This window comes from Macrobrachium rosenbergii, chromosome 41 (genome assembly GCF_040412425.1).
Source record: "Macrobrachium rosenbergii isolate ZJJX-2024 chromosome 41, ASM4041242v1, whole genome shotgun sequence".
Lineage (NCBI taxonomy): Eukaryota > Metazoa > Arthropoda > Malacostraca > Decapoda > Palaemonidae > Macrobrachium > Macrobrachium rosenbergii.
The window spans coordinates 88,216,459-88,232,904 of NC_089781.1; the positions used below are offsets into that span (position 1 = coordinate 88,216,459).

General features: G+C 36.8%; 2 protein-coding genes across 3 annotated transcripts in view; one reads left to right on the forward strand and one right to left on the reverse strand.

Annotated features, from left to right (window-relative positions):
* Positions 1 to 16,446, reverse strand: part of LOC136826967 (probable ATP-dependent DNA helicase HFM1) — a 189,103-nt gene that overhangs the window by 119,161 nt on the left and 53,496 nt on the right. The gene's annotated exons all lie outside the window — the stretch shown is intronic.
* LOC136826966 (peroxisomal succinyl-coenzyme A thioesterase-like) lies at positions 955 to 14,615 on the forward strand. 2 transcript variants are annotated; one of them, XM_067084573.1, is made up of 7 exons: positions 986 to 1,420; positions 2,849 to 3,031; positions 3,389 to 3,611; positions 3,768 to 4,556; positions 9,427 to 9,609; positions 12,566 to 12,791; positions 13,562 to 14,615. In XM_067084573.1, exons 1-5 carry the CDS (start codon positions 1,148 to 1,150, stop codon positions 9,453 to 9,455), a joined length of 1,497 nt encoding a protein of 498 aa, XP_066940674.1. In that variant the 5' UTR covers positions 986 to 1,147; the 3' UTR covers positions 9,456 to 9,609; positions 12,566 to 12,791; positions 13,562 to 14,615. The 2 variants fall into 2 exon arrangements, with proteins under 2 accessions (XP_066940675.1, XP_066940674.1); XM_067084574.1 differs by lacking the exons at positions 2,849 to 3,031; positions 3,389 to 3,611; positions 3,768 to 4,556 and having other exon boundaries at positions 955 to 1,420.

Below are 16,446 nucleotides of genomic sequence, written 5' to 3' on the forward strand. Positions count from 1 at the left end.
GTTATGTTATATACACTCTCCTCCTCCCTCCCTCCCTCTCTCTCTCTCTCTCTCTCTGAACAACAGCAACAACTGTTATTATAACAATAATGATAAACTCTGGTCACCAGATAAATGCATGGTGCAAGAAGACAATATGAAGAATCATTTCAACAACTGACATCTAAGACACTATTAAACAATAATAATATAAAACCTAAAACATTATATACATACACACATACGTATATGTGTATACACACACAAACACACACACACACATACATATATATATATATATATATATATATATATATATATATATATATATATATATATATATATATATATATATTATATTCCCGTGTGTAACAATAAAAGTCTGAGTAATATCCTCCACGTTTAGACTACCGTCGTCATCCAGCATTCGGCACATGCATGGTACACGACGTAAGGCTTGCCACCTCACTCTATGTACAAAATCTGAAAACCGGAAGGTGCATCTGATCAGGGCCGACCGAATCCGTCTGAAGTAGATGATTCGTCATTCAAAGGGTTTATTTTTCATTTATTTAAATGGCCTGCCAGTATAAGAACTATGGTCAGTGAACCGCGGCTTTGGAGCCGAAGTATACATATAATTTCTTCATAAAAACGAAATAAATACAAATACGATATTAAATCATACCAAAAAACTACTAGAAAAACTGGACAGCATACCTGTCACTTTCTCTCTCTTGCATCACAACGAATACGTTTGTACAGAATCAAAATGAAACTCTCATAAACTCTCTAAGGATACAATAGGTTCAGATAAGTTATATCACGGGAACGACCGATAACATGACATGATATTGTGCGGAAGGTATAGAGAGGCTCTACCTCGATTGTATTTGCGAGGGTAGAGGGTGCGAAGAAAACGCGATAATAGAACCCGAGAAAATGGCCAACTGACAACTCGGCTACCATAGCACCACTGACGAAATCGTAAGGACTCGCCAAATCCAGTGGCTCCGCAAACCGGTGCGTAACTGCTGTTACGAAAAATTACCCTCATTAGCGTATAATTTACGCTGATTTAGGTAAAATGGGACGATTTTAATAGCAAATTAATCAATAGCATTCATTTCCAACCGTGTAAGAAGTGTAGTGATAAAGAAAACCCATTATGATCAGCAATGCTTTGCCGTGTGTAGTCCACATGAGGTTACTGCCAACCGCACGATTACTAACGAAGAAATACCGACTAAACCGGAATAGCAGAGGTTTAGCAACGACGGCGCATCTCGGGAACAACCACAAACAAAATGGGGATGTCTGGGTGGAAGCCAACCCTCGAGTCTGCCTCCACGATGTTCATACGGAGTTGAAAGCTGGAGGTCTGAAGCCCAACTCGCCTGTCACCCTACGTGCTGACCTCATTGACGAGCACGGGAAGCACGTAAGTTTCACACCGAGAGAAACAGTACCTGAAGTGTATGTATAAGCTTTTATCATGTACATAATACCTCGTAAGCCACCCAGAATACTAACACAAACAGCAGCTGAAAAATGTTCCTGCTAATAGACTTTTCTAACAATATTAAAAGTAGTTAAGCTCACGGTCAAGAAACTAGACTGGTTTACAGTAACCAGACAGCCAATTTATAACAAATTCGAAACGTAACTGGAATATCAGTGATGATTACTAGTACCTAAAAATAAGTTCCATTTGCACATTTATATATCATTTTTATGTAATGCAAATATTTCGACAAGTTTTAAAACAATAGAATGATCTGCAACTGAGATAAAAGTACAACGAAGGCTACTATAGATAGTATACCATTCTCCTAGCTAACATCACAACGCGAGCGATAGCATTGCGACACAAAGCACACGAACCAGCAACTTAACCCCTGCCGCTACCTCCACCCCACAATCGGAGATCCCCACCCATCCCCCCGACACTATCATACCATCTCCTAGCGGCTTAGCCAAATGTCATCATACCATCTCTTAGCGGCTTAGCCAAATGTCATCAAACCGTCTCTTAGCGGCTTTGCCATTTAATGTCATTAGTGCTATGTAGTAAAGATTATTGGTCAAAATATAGTTAAATAATCATTGCTATTGTTTATAGTTGAAAATACATACCTGTACAATAGGAACGTGAAAAAAAATCACAAATATAAATACACTTTCACGAGCTTCATTCATTACTAGTCACACAAAGTGGATATTTTCATAGAATGTAATGGTCTCGCTTTTACAGGATATATATGAATTTATAATAGGCACAATGACCTCTTAAGTTCTCGATTTCTTGACACTTCTGGCTTACGCTTACCTCACTCCAATCCAAAATAGGAATTCCAAAAACTAGGACTTGTTTTGCTAAACACTCCTACATTCAACTACAATACTTTGGACAGAAAATTAATGTAAAAATTAACTTGAGCACTACAAAAATCAAGTAAAAGATCAGCACACTGCTCTCTTTTGCAGTATAATACTTAATATGTTTGGCCTTTCTCATTTATCTCACTATAGAGTTCATTGTGCCTTTCTGTGGGCCGTTGTTTAGTACAATTATATTATGGTACAGTATACACTAAATGTAAAATACTGCTGCATTTTTCCGCCTCAAATATGAGTGATGAAAATAACTAGTTTTACAATATATTATCAAAATTACTATAAATTCTAGGAAACCGAATCACGAGTAAAAATCAACAGCTGTGCACACTTCATTAAGAGTTATCAAAACCTCTAAGCCCATTAAATAAAAAAAAATGGCAATGCTTATGAAAGATCTGATTTTACACCACTACCATATGGATCTCTGAAAAGAAACTGCATTTTAAAGAACTACATTATTCTCCTGCAGTTCTGCTCTCATGCCCACTACATCTCGGATTCAAGTGGGCGAGTTGATCTTACTCTGCAAGAGTCAGTGGGAGGATCATACACAGGAATATTCCCTGCTGGGCTTCTTACAACCCTGAAACCAGCACCAAATGAATTTTCTTTTCTCAGACTATGCAAGAGGAACCCTGAAACACCTTGGAAGGTTGGTAATGGTTCTCACATTATGCACAGCATGTACTGCATGACTGTTTTAGTTTGTGCAATTAATGATGTGCTGGAAACCTTAATGATTTATCACTGCAATTAAGGAAAAAATGAGTAAAACGAATGAGTAGAGTAGATTAAACTATATACCAGTGTTTTAGCCTCTGATTTATTTAAAGAACAACAGAGCTTTATAGTTAGCCCTGCCTAACAGACTTTTAATACAAGTCCAAGGTTTATTTATCAAAGGACTACCAGAATAACACTGGATGTGATTTTTTCCCTAAAAGAATGAATAATTCACAGCCAAACTACCTTCTGAAATGCAGTGTCTAATAACGCTACTTCTCGGCAGATAGACATCAGCCTAACAGACTGTCACAAGACATTGCAAGAAGAATCCAATGCTCTTTCAACAGTGTGCCTTGAAAGGCACTTTATTACACCAGATGTACAAAGAATACCTATACGGAAGGGAAGAGTTCGAGGTACTTTGTTTCTACCAGGAGGAAAGGGTCCTTACCCTGGAGTCTTGGATATGTTTGGGGCTGTAGGAGGACTCCTGGAATTCAGATCTGGTGAGTCAGTCTGCAAAGGTGTACTAAATAATGAACTGACATAAAGAATGCTTAAATAAAATTACAGTAGAGAAAATTAACTAGGTACTGTCTATCATTCTCCATGCATTAGCTTAACATCTTCAGAGAGTGACACAAAACTTACATGCTTTTCAGCACTGCTGGCATCAAGAGGGATTGCTTCACTGGCTTTGGCATATTTTGGATTTGAAGACCTTCCTAAGAGTACAGATCACTTCGAACTAGATTACTTTGAAGAGGCGATAGACGTGCTGTTATCTCAAGAAAATGTTGTAAAGGACAGATGTGGGATTGTAGCGGTTAGTAAATCAACAGACATTTCATTTGCTCTAGCCACGTGGCTGTCTCAAGTGAAAGCAGTGGTATGCATCAGTGGAACTCCTATACCACTGGACTCTGCAATATCTTACAGAGGAAAGACTTTAGTGGAAGGAGTGAAAATGGGTTTTGAACATTTGATGATTGATGAAGAAGGACGAATTTACCCTAAAAGAGATCTCTACCTAGAGCACTTCACTCCACTTCACCCACAATTCATCCCAGTTGAAAAGGCTGACGATGGAACACATTTTCTAGCAGTTGCAGGTGATGACGATGGATGGTCCACAGACATCCTTACACTGGGTATCAAGCAACGATTAGACATGTTCGGCAAGACCAACTACGAAGTCGTGATTTATCCAGGTGCTGGGCATTTGATTGAACCTCCATATGGACCTTTAACCTACCAGTCGTACCACCGGTACCTGCCTGTTACTGATGAAGAGGGTGTGGAAAAGTTGATTGGACAACGTATCCTGTGGGGAGGTAACGCAGAAGACACGTGCAAAGCACAAGAAGATTTATGGCTTCGCATGAGGAAGTTCATCACCAGGCATGTTCGGGATGAAAGCCCTTGGTACCAGAGGCATATCCAGCAAAACAGTAAGCTATAAATATTGTTAATCAAGACCTGTTCAAGAATGTCTTTCTTCCTATGTATACATGAAATGCAGCTCGGAAGTTATCACCTAGGGGTGCAACCACACTACAGTAAAACATGTCAGAAACACGTCAGAAATGTATCACATACATATCACAAACCAGATGATAACAAGTCAACAATTGTAAGTGGACAATGAATCTCACAATTCAAGGCTAATCATAAGAAACACTGGTCAAGATTACCAGTAAGTCGTTGACTTGTATGTAACTTGTTTGTGATGAGTATGTGCGACAAGTTGCCATGTGTTTATGACATTTTACTAAATTGTGCATGCACCCTCACATTACTGGGTTTATTACTATGCATCCGCAAGGTAGAATCTTCCAAATTCATAAATGTTATCTCCTCTTGAATAAATAGGTTAGACTTGCCCTGGTTTTTGCATTACTTGCGGTCTGTCACAAACTATTATCACCTGCTTAACGTCATTACTTTGCACTGCATCGTACTTAAATTATGAATTTGATACTATATGAATCTTTGGGTTTCGATTGTTAAACATGGGATTCATAACTGGAAATCATTTTTGATGCACACGAAAAATGAATACTTGGATACATATTACTTTGTATATTATTATTATTATTATTATTATTATTATTTAGTGGAACTGAAAGCATTTCTTTCTACTTGTGTCAGCAGAAAAAATAATGACAAAATCCCGTTTTTGCCTGAAAAGAAGCGTATGAATATAGCTTGCTTTAAAAAAAATCTTTCCACGATAAGCAATGCCTACACCAAAAAAAGAGTAAATTTAATAAATGAACAAATATTAGAAGAGGGCACAGGTAATACTGTAACAAAAATAGCATACAGCTTCAGGGATTTCAAGGCAAATCATGCTGAAAATCATGGGTTGAATAAAAAAAAAAGTTATCTTGTTCCTTTTACTCCTTATGGAAATAAATACACAATGGTTAATCTATTTTGCAAAAAATTATTTTTGAAAAATGAAATTAAATTGACCTTCAACAATGATAAGTGAAAGAAAACAAGACAAAAAATTAAATACGGTCAAGTGTGAACATGACAGTAATGAGGTCACAGGGCAACTGGCAACACCATCTTTAAATTCATGCGTTCTCAGCACTCTTACCCTTGAACAAGCAATAGGTATAACCATTATTTAACCACCAAACTCCCACAATGTTATCCCTTCCAGAATTGTAAGCATTTCCCAGTGTTCCACATTTTTAAAAGCTGCAAGGCCTTCTCTCACTAAAAGCACGCACAAAAATACAAATTTTATACACATGCAATTTCATACACACATTATTTAGATTTATTTATTAACGTAAGACTGAGACTTGCTTAACGAATAAATACCAACGTAAAACAGGGCAATACAGGCGTTAAAGAAAGGAAAGACACCAGGAGTTGATGGCAATACCTGTGAAGTTCTGTGGTGTGAAGGTGAGTGTGAACCAGAGGCTGAACAAGATTTATAAAGCATGCCAGGGTGAAGTAAGACTCTGAAGGAATGGCTGAGGGGCATAATTTTTTATTGAGAGGCTGACCACGATTTATAAAGTGTGCCTGGATGAAGGAAAGGTTCTGAAGGAATAATGAGGCAATAACTCCACTGTATAAATGGTAAAGGTGTTGACATAATTGAACGAATTTTATGGGCATAATGTTACTTAATATACCAGGGAGGGTGCACTGTAAGATTCTAACTACAAAAGTGATGCAGATGACAAAATGAAACAAGTAAAAAATAGCAAAATCCACCGGTCTTTGCAAAATCCACCGCTAAGCCCCGACCACTGCCTACGTCACGACCATCCCTTGAAGCTGATTGGTTGGCAATGGTTTCGAAAAGTTGGTTACTCTGTGGTTCTTTTCATCTTCATTAATTCCGCAATGGTGTTTTGGCGAAGTAAGTAAGTTCTGCTGATTATTTATAATTATCAAAAGGAAACGTTATATTATCCCCTGAAATAAAATCATAATATCTACCTCCCTAAAAAGAGTAAAAAAATAGGAAAATATGAATGAAGTCAGGCGTGTTCCGCAATGCTGCAATGTTGTTTTTCGTAAATGAGGTTCACCTGAATACGGAGGTGACACAGAGCGAGGTCTATACTCTCTAGACCTGGACACACAGAATGTCTTGCGTTAGAATCGGTGCACTTTAATTACAGGACAATAATAATTAACTACCGTCTGATATCGTCAAGCGTGTTCGCCATTCTAAACTTGAACACAAAGACGTTCTCAGAGCAATGCAGACTGGTATTTCATTTTTATTTTAGGAAATTTTACTACATTTTAATAGTCATAAAGTCGATTTCATTGCAATCGTTTACGTTTACGCATTCGGTGGGATGACAGGCAGTGGCTGCACTCTACTATACCAGAACATGCCTATGTTTAGTATGATGGGCTATACGAGTCACATTGGATATAATTTGCTGAGAATTTTTTGAAAGACATTTTCTCCTTTCGAAATAACATTATCATAAAAAAATGACGTAGGCCTATAATGTCCTATGTCTTTTTGTCGATTTACGCAGCTTATGACGTTTGGATTACAGGTCTATGCCTAGCTTATATTCAGCCGTTTTATTGTGGTTAAACTTGTTTTGTTGCTGCTGTTATGGTGCTTGTAATGTCTTCGAAAATTTTTCATATGGTAACCTAACATTGTAGAATAAACATAGACCTATTCATAAAATACTAGTGTAAAGAATTATCTGCTTACCATTGTTAATTGAAATTTAGTCTTTTGTTTTAATTAAAAGTAATCCAGATCTTTATGAATACAGTCTACGGTAGAATATTCTCCTAACAACAAAGATAGAGGGAGAGAGAGAGAGAGAGAAAATTTACTGACTTTTATGTATCCTTTCGTCCAACAGGATAATCTACAAGAATGTCCCCAAAAGCAAATGAATCAAGGGCTACTTGCAGATTGGTTTGGATCAATCTCATACGTAACTTCTTCAGCTGTCATTTATTTTTTCTTATGTCGTTAAGTATCTTATGATGCCTTCCTACCATAGCCTTCATTTGCACAGAAATGCTACAGCTCCCTTATATTAACTCATCACAGTAATATAATTTGTTATCCATTTTGTAAATATATTTTCAATACAATTCATTGCGAGCAGTTCGATAGATTTGTATAAGGCTGAGACAGCCCATGACTGGTCTATGAGTGCCATCGACTACATGCCCACAAATTTTACTTTTATTCTCTGTGGTATAAGTGGCTTTACAATTACTATGGCCATCGACGCAAGTACATTATATATCGCGGGGTCGGAGCTACTATATTAATTAAAAGCTACTCTATTTCCAACAGATACGGGTGGAAAACTATTTGCAATAAGAAATTGACGCGTAGGGCCATGCCCTGTCATTGCCTCAAAATATAAGAATTTGATGTGTAGGCCTATGCCCTGTCATTGCCTCAAAACATAAGAATTTGATGTGTAGGCCTAAGCCCTGTCATTGCCTCAAAATATAAGAATTTGATGTGCAGGCCTAAGCCCTGTCATTGCCTCAAAATATAAGAATTTGATGTGTAGGCCTAAGCCCTGTCACTGCCTCAAAATATAAGAATTTGATGTGTAGGCCTAAGCTCTGCCATTGCCTCAAAATATAAGAATTTGATGTGTAGGCCTAAGCCCTGTCATTGCCTCAAAATAAAAGAATTTGATGTGTAGGCCTATGCCCTGTCATTGCATCAAAATATAAGAAATTAACGTGTAGGCCTATGCCCTGCATTACCTGAAAATATAAGAATTTTATATGTAGGCCTAATATTAACATTTGACATGCAGAATTAGGATGAATTAATACCCTAATATCGGAACTGGCTGCATAAGTCTATGCTCCATTTCAACTGATGTGGTCTATGTGAAATCGCTTATGAAGGTCAACACCAATTAAAAAAAAAAAAAAAAAAGACGCTTACGTATTTAGCTGCACAATATCAAAATAAACAAATAAGATGCATAGACAGAATGATCCAAGATCTTCGTAATGATATTATTATATAACTTAATATATCTTTTATCGGAGATATCAACTGCATACTTCAGAATTCCTGGAACTCAAATTTGTGGTGTCATCGTTCATGCATGGAGCTCAACATGACCGAACGGAGTCAAATCCGTCCTGGCAATTATTTTGGACTGTTAACTAGTGTGACGTCATTCCCCTTTAGTGCGGACGGGCAGACAAAGCCGGTACCGAATATGCAGCCGGCATAATAGTTTTCTTTACAGAAAACTAAAACAGAGTGGTTTTAGGCAAGGAATAGGGTCCCAAATCAGTTGCTTGTTATAAAACAACTAAGTATACAGTTGACAGTAAAGGGAAGAAGCTATCTGTGGTATACAAAGGTGTAGAAATAGAGAATTGAAGTTAAGTCGTCAAAGGAGATTAAGTTATTATGATGGGAGCAAGGTATGGGTTACGATATGTAACTAGGAGTGACCGGTTTGGTGTAAAAGGAAGTGAGACAGTTGTGATATGCCTCTATGGCTGTCCAATATCTTGTTGAATAGCGTGATGTGATGTGAAGCTGTGGGATCCAAAAATAATTGGTAAATGGAGTGACTGTTTGGTGTAAGCAAATGATATTTAACTGACTGGAGATACTGATGACAAACAGTAAAAACTGGTAAAAGAATAATTATGGTAAGGGACATAACATATCAGAATTCTCGCCCCAAGTTTTCAAGTTAGGGGTAATGGAGAACCACTGATATTGAAATCATAATTTCATTAGACAACTCTTTTGTGAAATTTCAATGAGTAATTCAAAATTTTGTGATGTACATTCTACTTTTCTTCCAGTTTTCCTCTTGTGCCCACTTCACAGCTGACAATGACGGAAGGGTGGATCTCGAAAAGGCTGCCTCTGTTGGAGGATCTTACCAAGGGGTCTTTCCAGCAGGCCTACTGACCACCCTCTCAACTTTGCCGACTGGGAAAAAGTATTACAGGCTCTTTCGCCGCAATCCACTAACACCGTGGAAAGTAGGTAGCAGTTTTACAGGTCTGATGATGAAGCATTTGTCTATTTTTTTTTTTTTATTTCTTAGCTATGGCACAATTATTTTCCTTGTTACAACTGCATTAGGTACAGTCAGCTTCACGGGAGTTGAGACGAATTATCACCGATGGAGAAATATGGTAACGCTCTGAAGTAGTAGCAGTTCTGGATATGCAGTTTATGAATCCTTGCGCATAGACGTTTTGTAAGGAAGGCGCTGATTGGTAAACTCTTCTCTGATTTCTACATATAGTTATAGCATATTAGTTTCGCTGATTTTATGAGATATAGCTACCAAAATAACGTAATTAACATGATTACTGAACATATTCTCTCATTCTGCTTGTCAAATGAAAAATCACAGCTCGGTGAATAACGTCCTGAAATTCGTTGTAATGAATTTGTAAAGTAATTGTGTGTGTGTGTGTGTGTGTGTGTGTGTGTGTGTGTGTGTGTGTGTGTGTGTGTGTGTGAAGGGATAAAAGTTCTCTCATTTCGCTCGTTATAGCATATTCTAAACGTATAAATGATAGGATTTTGACTGCCATTCCAGTCCTTAGGGCGAAATCGGCTACGCGTTTGCGAGTCGGATAGACCGTCTTTGCGAAGGGTTTGTCCGCTATCATGGTGAGGTTATTAAAAGTTATCTAGAAACATAACCGTAATGAGCCAAACTCTAGTGTATCTGATAATAAAGTCAATAATGATAATAGTACTACTACTACTACTAGCCGCCTTCAAATTGTCATCGGGCAACATTTCACCAGAGAATACAATTTGTCTGTTTGTTACAAATAAAAAATATATATATATTTTTGAATGAATGCCTAGGAAAAATCATATCAACCGAAATACTAAAAGGTTACATTTCAAAATATGATGAGTAAGATATTCGAGTGTATGATTATAACCAATGGTAACTGTGTCTGTCATGTTTGTTTCTTCCTTTCTAGGTGAAGGGGTACTGTTTAACTAGGGAATTAAGGAGCGGTCTTGTTACTGGGTTTTATGATGTTCAGTTTATCTAGGTGTCTTATGATAATGTTATATCATTCAGATAAGTTTTATGTTACTTAGATCACAAATAACTTATCGATGAATTATATGACTTCAGATTAGATAGTTCAGTCTCATAGGAAGTGAACTTGTTTTATAACGGAGATGAGCTGGTAATCACGGGTCAAAGGTGAGCCATTTGAATCTAGATCACGGAATGGAAAGACGCAATGAAAACATCCTTCGCGGGGATGGTCGTCGGAATGAGCGAAAGTGGTGTGTCCCCGACGGAAACTGCAGCAGAGGTTGCACTTTCCAGAGCCACTGTTTATCGCTGGCTCAAGAGGTGGCAGGAGCCAAATCAAACAAATTTTATTTTGGAAAATGATTTGAATTCTATACGTTCATATACGTTGTTTTCCACGTGACATGATTTGGTAGTGATATTCTGATGGGCTCCAAACTTCATTTGCATATGCAGTAAACATTTCACGGGTGTATGGTGAAGCATCTTGTGCACTAAAAAATTAAAAATATATTTCTTAAATCCTAATATTTCCAGATGTTAGCATTATCCTCAGCATAAATAAGACATTTCCTTATCTAACACTATGAAATCCTAAAGCACAGTAATCACATGACCATTATTAAAAAAAAAGGGGGCTTAAAAAGAGGAAGTTAGGAATTAGTAAGGGATCTTGGTACAGATCTTGTAATCCAAAATACAACATGCTGTAGAATGAAAGTTGTAAGCATGTGAAAACGATGTAATATATCAAAACGTTTATCACCAATAAAAGACAAGAAAAAAAGAGGGTGCATGAATAAAGGTAACAACTTTATGTGAGAGAACATAACTGTCCCTTAAAGTCTTGATTAAAGAAATAAGATCTAGCACGATTGGAAAGAAGATATAATTTTATTATCAAATCACTTTCTTCTATAAAGAAATACATTTTGCTTTTTGCATCTCATCTCTACAACCATAATGAAAGAACGTGATAGTTTACAAAGCAATGGCGAGATAGGCGATTCTACCCTACATTCTTCCCTCGACGGACACATTTACAGTGCTTTAAAACTATGCACTCGAATATTTCATGCTCTATAATCTAAAATAGTTATGATTAGCAGTAACGATTCACCACGAAATAAGTGTCTTGTTAGAAACAAATCAATTTCTCTCGGTAAGCAAAAGCGTTTATTAATCGTTGGGGTCCGTATGATAACCCTCATACTAGTATTATAATGGTAGATCAACTATACTCGGGGTGGTGTTATTACAGTTACGATTTCTATATAACAACAGATCCTCATCCTGCAACTGCCTTTACTGAAAATGCAATGACAACCTTATCGTGGAACTGTGTGCACTAACCGTTCGCAAAGAAGGCCAAGCCAACTCGCAAAAGCATAGTCGACTGGGCCATAAGGATGTGAATGGCAGTCAAAATCCTAATTTATACGTTTAGAATATGCTATAATGAGCGAAATGAGAACTTTTATCCCTCACACACACACACACACACACACAATTACTTTACAAATTCATTACAACGAATTTCAGGATGTTATTCACCGAGCTGTGATTTTTCATTTTACATGCAGAATGAGAGAATATGTTCAGTAATCATGTTAATTACGTATTTTGGTAGCTATATCTCATAAAATCAGCGAAACTAATATACTATGACTATATGCAGAAATCAGAGAAGAGTTTACCAATCAGCGCCTTCCTTACAAAACGTCTATGCGCAAGGATTCATAAACTGCATATCCAGGAACTGCTACTATTTCAGAGAGTTACCATATTTCTCGACCGGTGCACGGTGGTAATGCGTCTCAACTCCCGTGAAGCTGACTACATACCAAGTATTCGCAACGCGTATTGACAAACGAACATTTTCACTTACTGCTCAGTAATCCCATCTCACTTTCATCCAGATTACAGTAAGTGTCAATGATGGTTATGCAGATCCGTCAGCAGAGCCAGAAACCACTTTAGCAAGTGTAGAATTGGAGCGACACTTGACGGCCCCAGGAGTACAACGTGTAGAAGTGAGGCATGGAAGAGTGAGAGGTGCTCTCTACCTACCACCAGGTCCTGGACCCTTCCCAGGAGTCATTGACATATTTGGATTTATTGGAGGGCTCTTCGAATTTCGTTCAGGTGAGGATACTGATCAAGATTTCTCTAATTCTTATGAAAGAAGACGACAGTACGATACAGTGGCCTGGAGTGTCTCCAGAACACATGGCCTTTACAGATAACAGTAAAATAACCCTCAGCTTCATCTTAAAATTAACTCCTGATTCAACTTCTACCAAAGTATATTTGGTATTATTAAGCTGACTTCCAAAGCCTGTTTTTACTTTCATATCTATAAATACTAACCAACATCTAATTACAGACCTTTAAGGCTTAACTTTTCAAATAAGGGTTATCTTGCTTTTGACAAAGTTACCATAAAACTGCTGGCTAATACAAATATGCAAAACTACTGCCCTCTCTGACCATCTGTTTCCAGATTCTGCAGCTCCTGGGCACTTCCTTTCCATGAATTTATTTTGCATTGTTGAAGCTTACTATACTTCACAGAGTTGGCGTAGCACAAAAGAGGTGTTCCATCGTCCCCTTACATCTTTGTATTTCTTTGAACAATGTTTTCTTTAAAATCAGCTTATGATAACATCTTTTACGAGGGTCTCATTAGAACTAAGATAATTAACAATTAAATACAATATGTCTCAGTGAATTACACATCACTAGGGTAATCACAAGTTACACCATTTTCTGCAGAGATCCATATTATTATATAATAAACGCTTTAAACTACTGAAGTAATTCCATGACTGAGGCGAATTTAGACCTCTTGAGCTTTGTTTAAGGAAATTATGCCAACATTTTAATTAAATGTGATTTTTTTTTTTTTTTTGTAGCAATGTTAGCGACAAGAGGTATCGCCAGTCTGGCACTTGCAGTATTTAACTATGATGATCTACCAGTAACTCCACAAGAGATTCACTTCGAATATTTCGAGGAAGCTATGCAATTCCTGATGAGCCAGCCGCGAGTAATTCCAGACAGATGTGGCGTCGTGTGCAACAGTAAATCTGGAGACATTGGCTACAGCATGGCCGTTCTCTTCGAACAAGTGAAGGCAGTTATAGGAGTTAATGCACTTACATTCCCATTTTACACTCAGTATTACTACAGAGGAAAGCCAATTATGAAGGGCATCACTGTGGAGAAAGATGTGTTGGTGACTGACAATGACGGCTTGACTTACACTAAGTTCAAGTCGTATTTCAATAATAATACTAACGAACACTTCATTCCAGTGGAGGAGGCTGACGAAGACACTCATTTCATGGTGGTGTGTGGAGAAGATGATCCCTGTGACTTCAAGGACAGCATTCCCCCTTTTGAAGAGCGAATGCGGAATGCAAACAAAACCAATTACGAGACTGTTTTATACAAGGGTGTGGGCCACCTAGTGCATCCCCCCTACGACCCGTTGTGTTACGCCAGTCTGCAGCCTTATTTACCCATTATGGGAGATAAACAAGTTAAGGGATTGACATTCAAGTGGGGAGGAAGGCCACTGGAAACATGTGTGGCCCAGGTCGATCTATGGCAACGGATGCAGGCATTTTTCAAGAGGAACGTGCGCGAGAAAAGCGCCTGGTATCAAGCTTATTTACAAAACTCTGGCAATCATACAAAGTAGGAGAATTTTCTGAACGATATCAACGCAAAAATGAAGCCAAGAGGATTATAAATCGTCCTCAATAGGTGATAAAAATGTTGTTACTACCACACAAAAAACATACACTTTGCAGACTTTTTAAAACTATAAATCGACAGCAAGCATAATATCATACTTGTGGCTTTTACTTCATTTTGTTGTGAGCACAACAAGAAGTCACATCGGTGAAAGGGAATACTGAAATTTGTGCAGAAAACAGGGATTAATAAACGAATTTTTATAAATAGCTAAGTTTTAGTCCCACACATTTTGAAAAAATATCCAACACCATGCACAATGCTACCAGCCTTAAGTCTCCAATAAGAAAGCAGCCCAGCATGGAAAAATACCAAGTACTGTAATATATTCTGGAACCACACCCCTAAGGGAAAAATGTACGGTTAAATTATATATATATATATATACATATATATATATATATATATATATATATATATATATATATATATATATATATATAATCAAATGAAAGACCTGGGTACAAGGTCTTTCCTGATGTGAGTCAGGAAGTGGGCAGCATTGCCTTCAATTGAAAGATATATGATATGAGTCAGAAATATATATATATATGTATATATATATATATATATATATATATATATATATATATATATATATATATATATGTTTATATATACATATATATATATATAATATATATGTATGGAGCCACACCCTATAGGAAAAATGTACAGTTAAATTTATATATATATATATATATATATATATATATATATATATATATATATATATATATATATATATATATGGGTGTGTGTATACACAATAATATGATACAGACGAATCAGCACTTAGCAGTGGACAAGACTGGAGAGAACTGTACTAAGACAAGAATATCATTACTGCCTCATGGGAATGCATTCCATACACGGGCTGAGAACCAGTTATAAGCATATCAATACTACATACATCTCGAACAACACTGACCACAGCATTACTTATATTTGAAACCAGGAACCAATGCCCTAACACTTCGCCACGTCACATTCTCCAATGCAGAAAACGAAGACGACCAAAATACGGAAATACACTACAGATAATTATACACACAAGTACATGTCCACAGTTTCTACCACACAAGCAATGCGTATACTAATACAACGGCAACCGAATTTGCATCCACTTTGCAACATGAATGAAGCAGAAAAATGTGCAGTGACCAATGGCGTGACGTAGAATCACAATCAAGATGAAACTCTTGATGTCTGTACATTTAGCATCAATACCCCACAAATTTTAATTTATTTTTCTTTTTAATAAGTGAGATCTTCTTCTTTCTGTATTTCCCTTTACCTTCTCTTGCTTCCTAATGAGCACCCTATTCTTTGGAAGCTTGAATTTCAAGTCAATGGCCCCTGTGGGCTTGTTCCACATGAATAGGGTTCATCTTCTGAATAATAATAATAATAATAATAATAATAATAATAATAATAATAATAATAATAATAATAATAATAATAATAATAATAATAATAATAATATTTTGTTGAATAAAATGGCTGCATTTTGCGAACTGATATTAAAATGAGTTTTCTCAAATCTTCTAATAATTCACTTTTCCTGCACATCAACATTAGTCAACAATTGTCCAATGTTCACTTTTCGATGGATGAAACACCGTATTTCTTACAGCAGGAATTCTTTATTTCATATAATAATAATAATAATAATAATAATAATAATAATAATAATAATAATAATAATAATAATAATAATAATAATAAAATAAATACAGCAAAATCCTAATGTCAATGAAAGTAATAAATGGTACACGAAGGAAAAGACAACCAGGAACATCTAGAGCTAGCGCCAACAACCAACTTACTAGCAACCGCACGTGAACGAGCAAAACGAACGATTGCGTCATTGTTTCTCTTTCTGTACTCTAAGGTAATTACATGGCATGAATATTCATAGAGAGGCACACCTTACATGGGTAATTGGGCCATTCATTCCAGGATGCCTCCAGGCTGGAAGAAGCGATACTTGGGCAAGAACTGGAACTGCAAAGAAGGAAAGCATGTGGTGCCCACC

Bases quoted from the DNA above. Each gene is read 5' to 3' on its own strand.
- LOC136826966 (XM_067084573.1), top strand. From the start codon at position 1,148: ATGATCAGCAATGCTTTGCCGTGTGTAGTCCACATGAGGTTACTGCCA. The intron at 1,421-2,848 runs GTAAGTTTCACA...ATTCTCCTGCAG, and splicing joins TTGACGAGCACGGGAAGCAC to TTCTGCTCTCATGCCCACTA. The intron at 4,557-9,426 runs GTAAGCTATAAA...CTTTTCTTCCAG, and splicing joins GAGGCATATCCAGCAAAACA to TTTTCCTCTTGTGCCCACTT.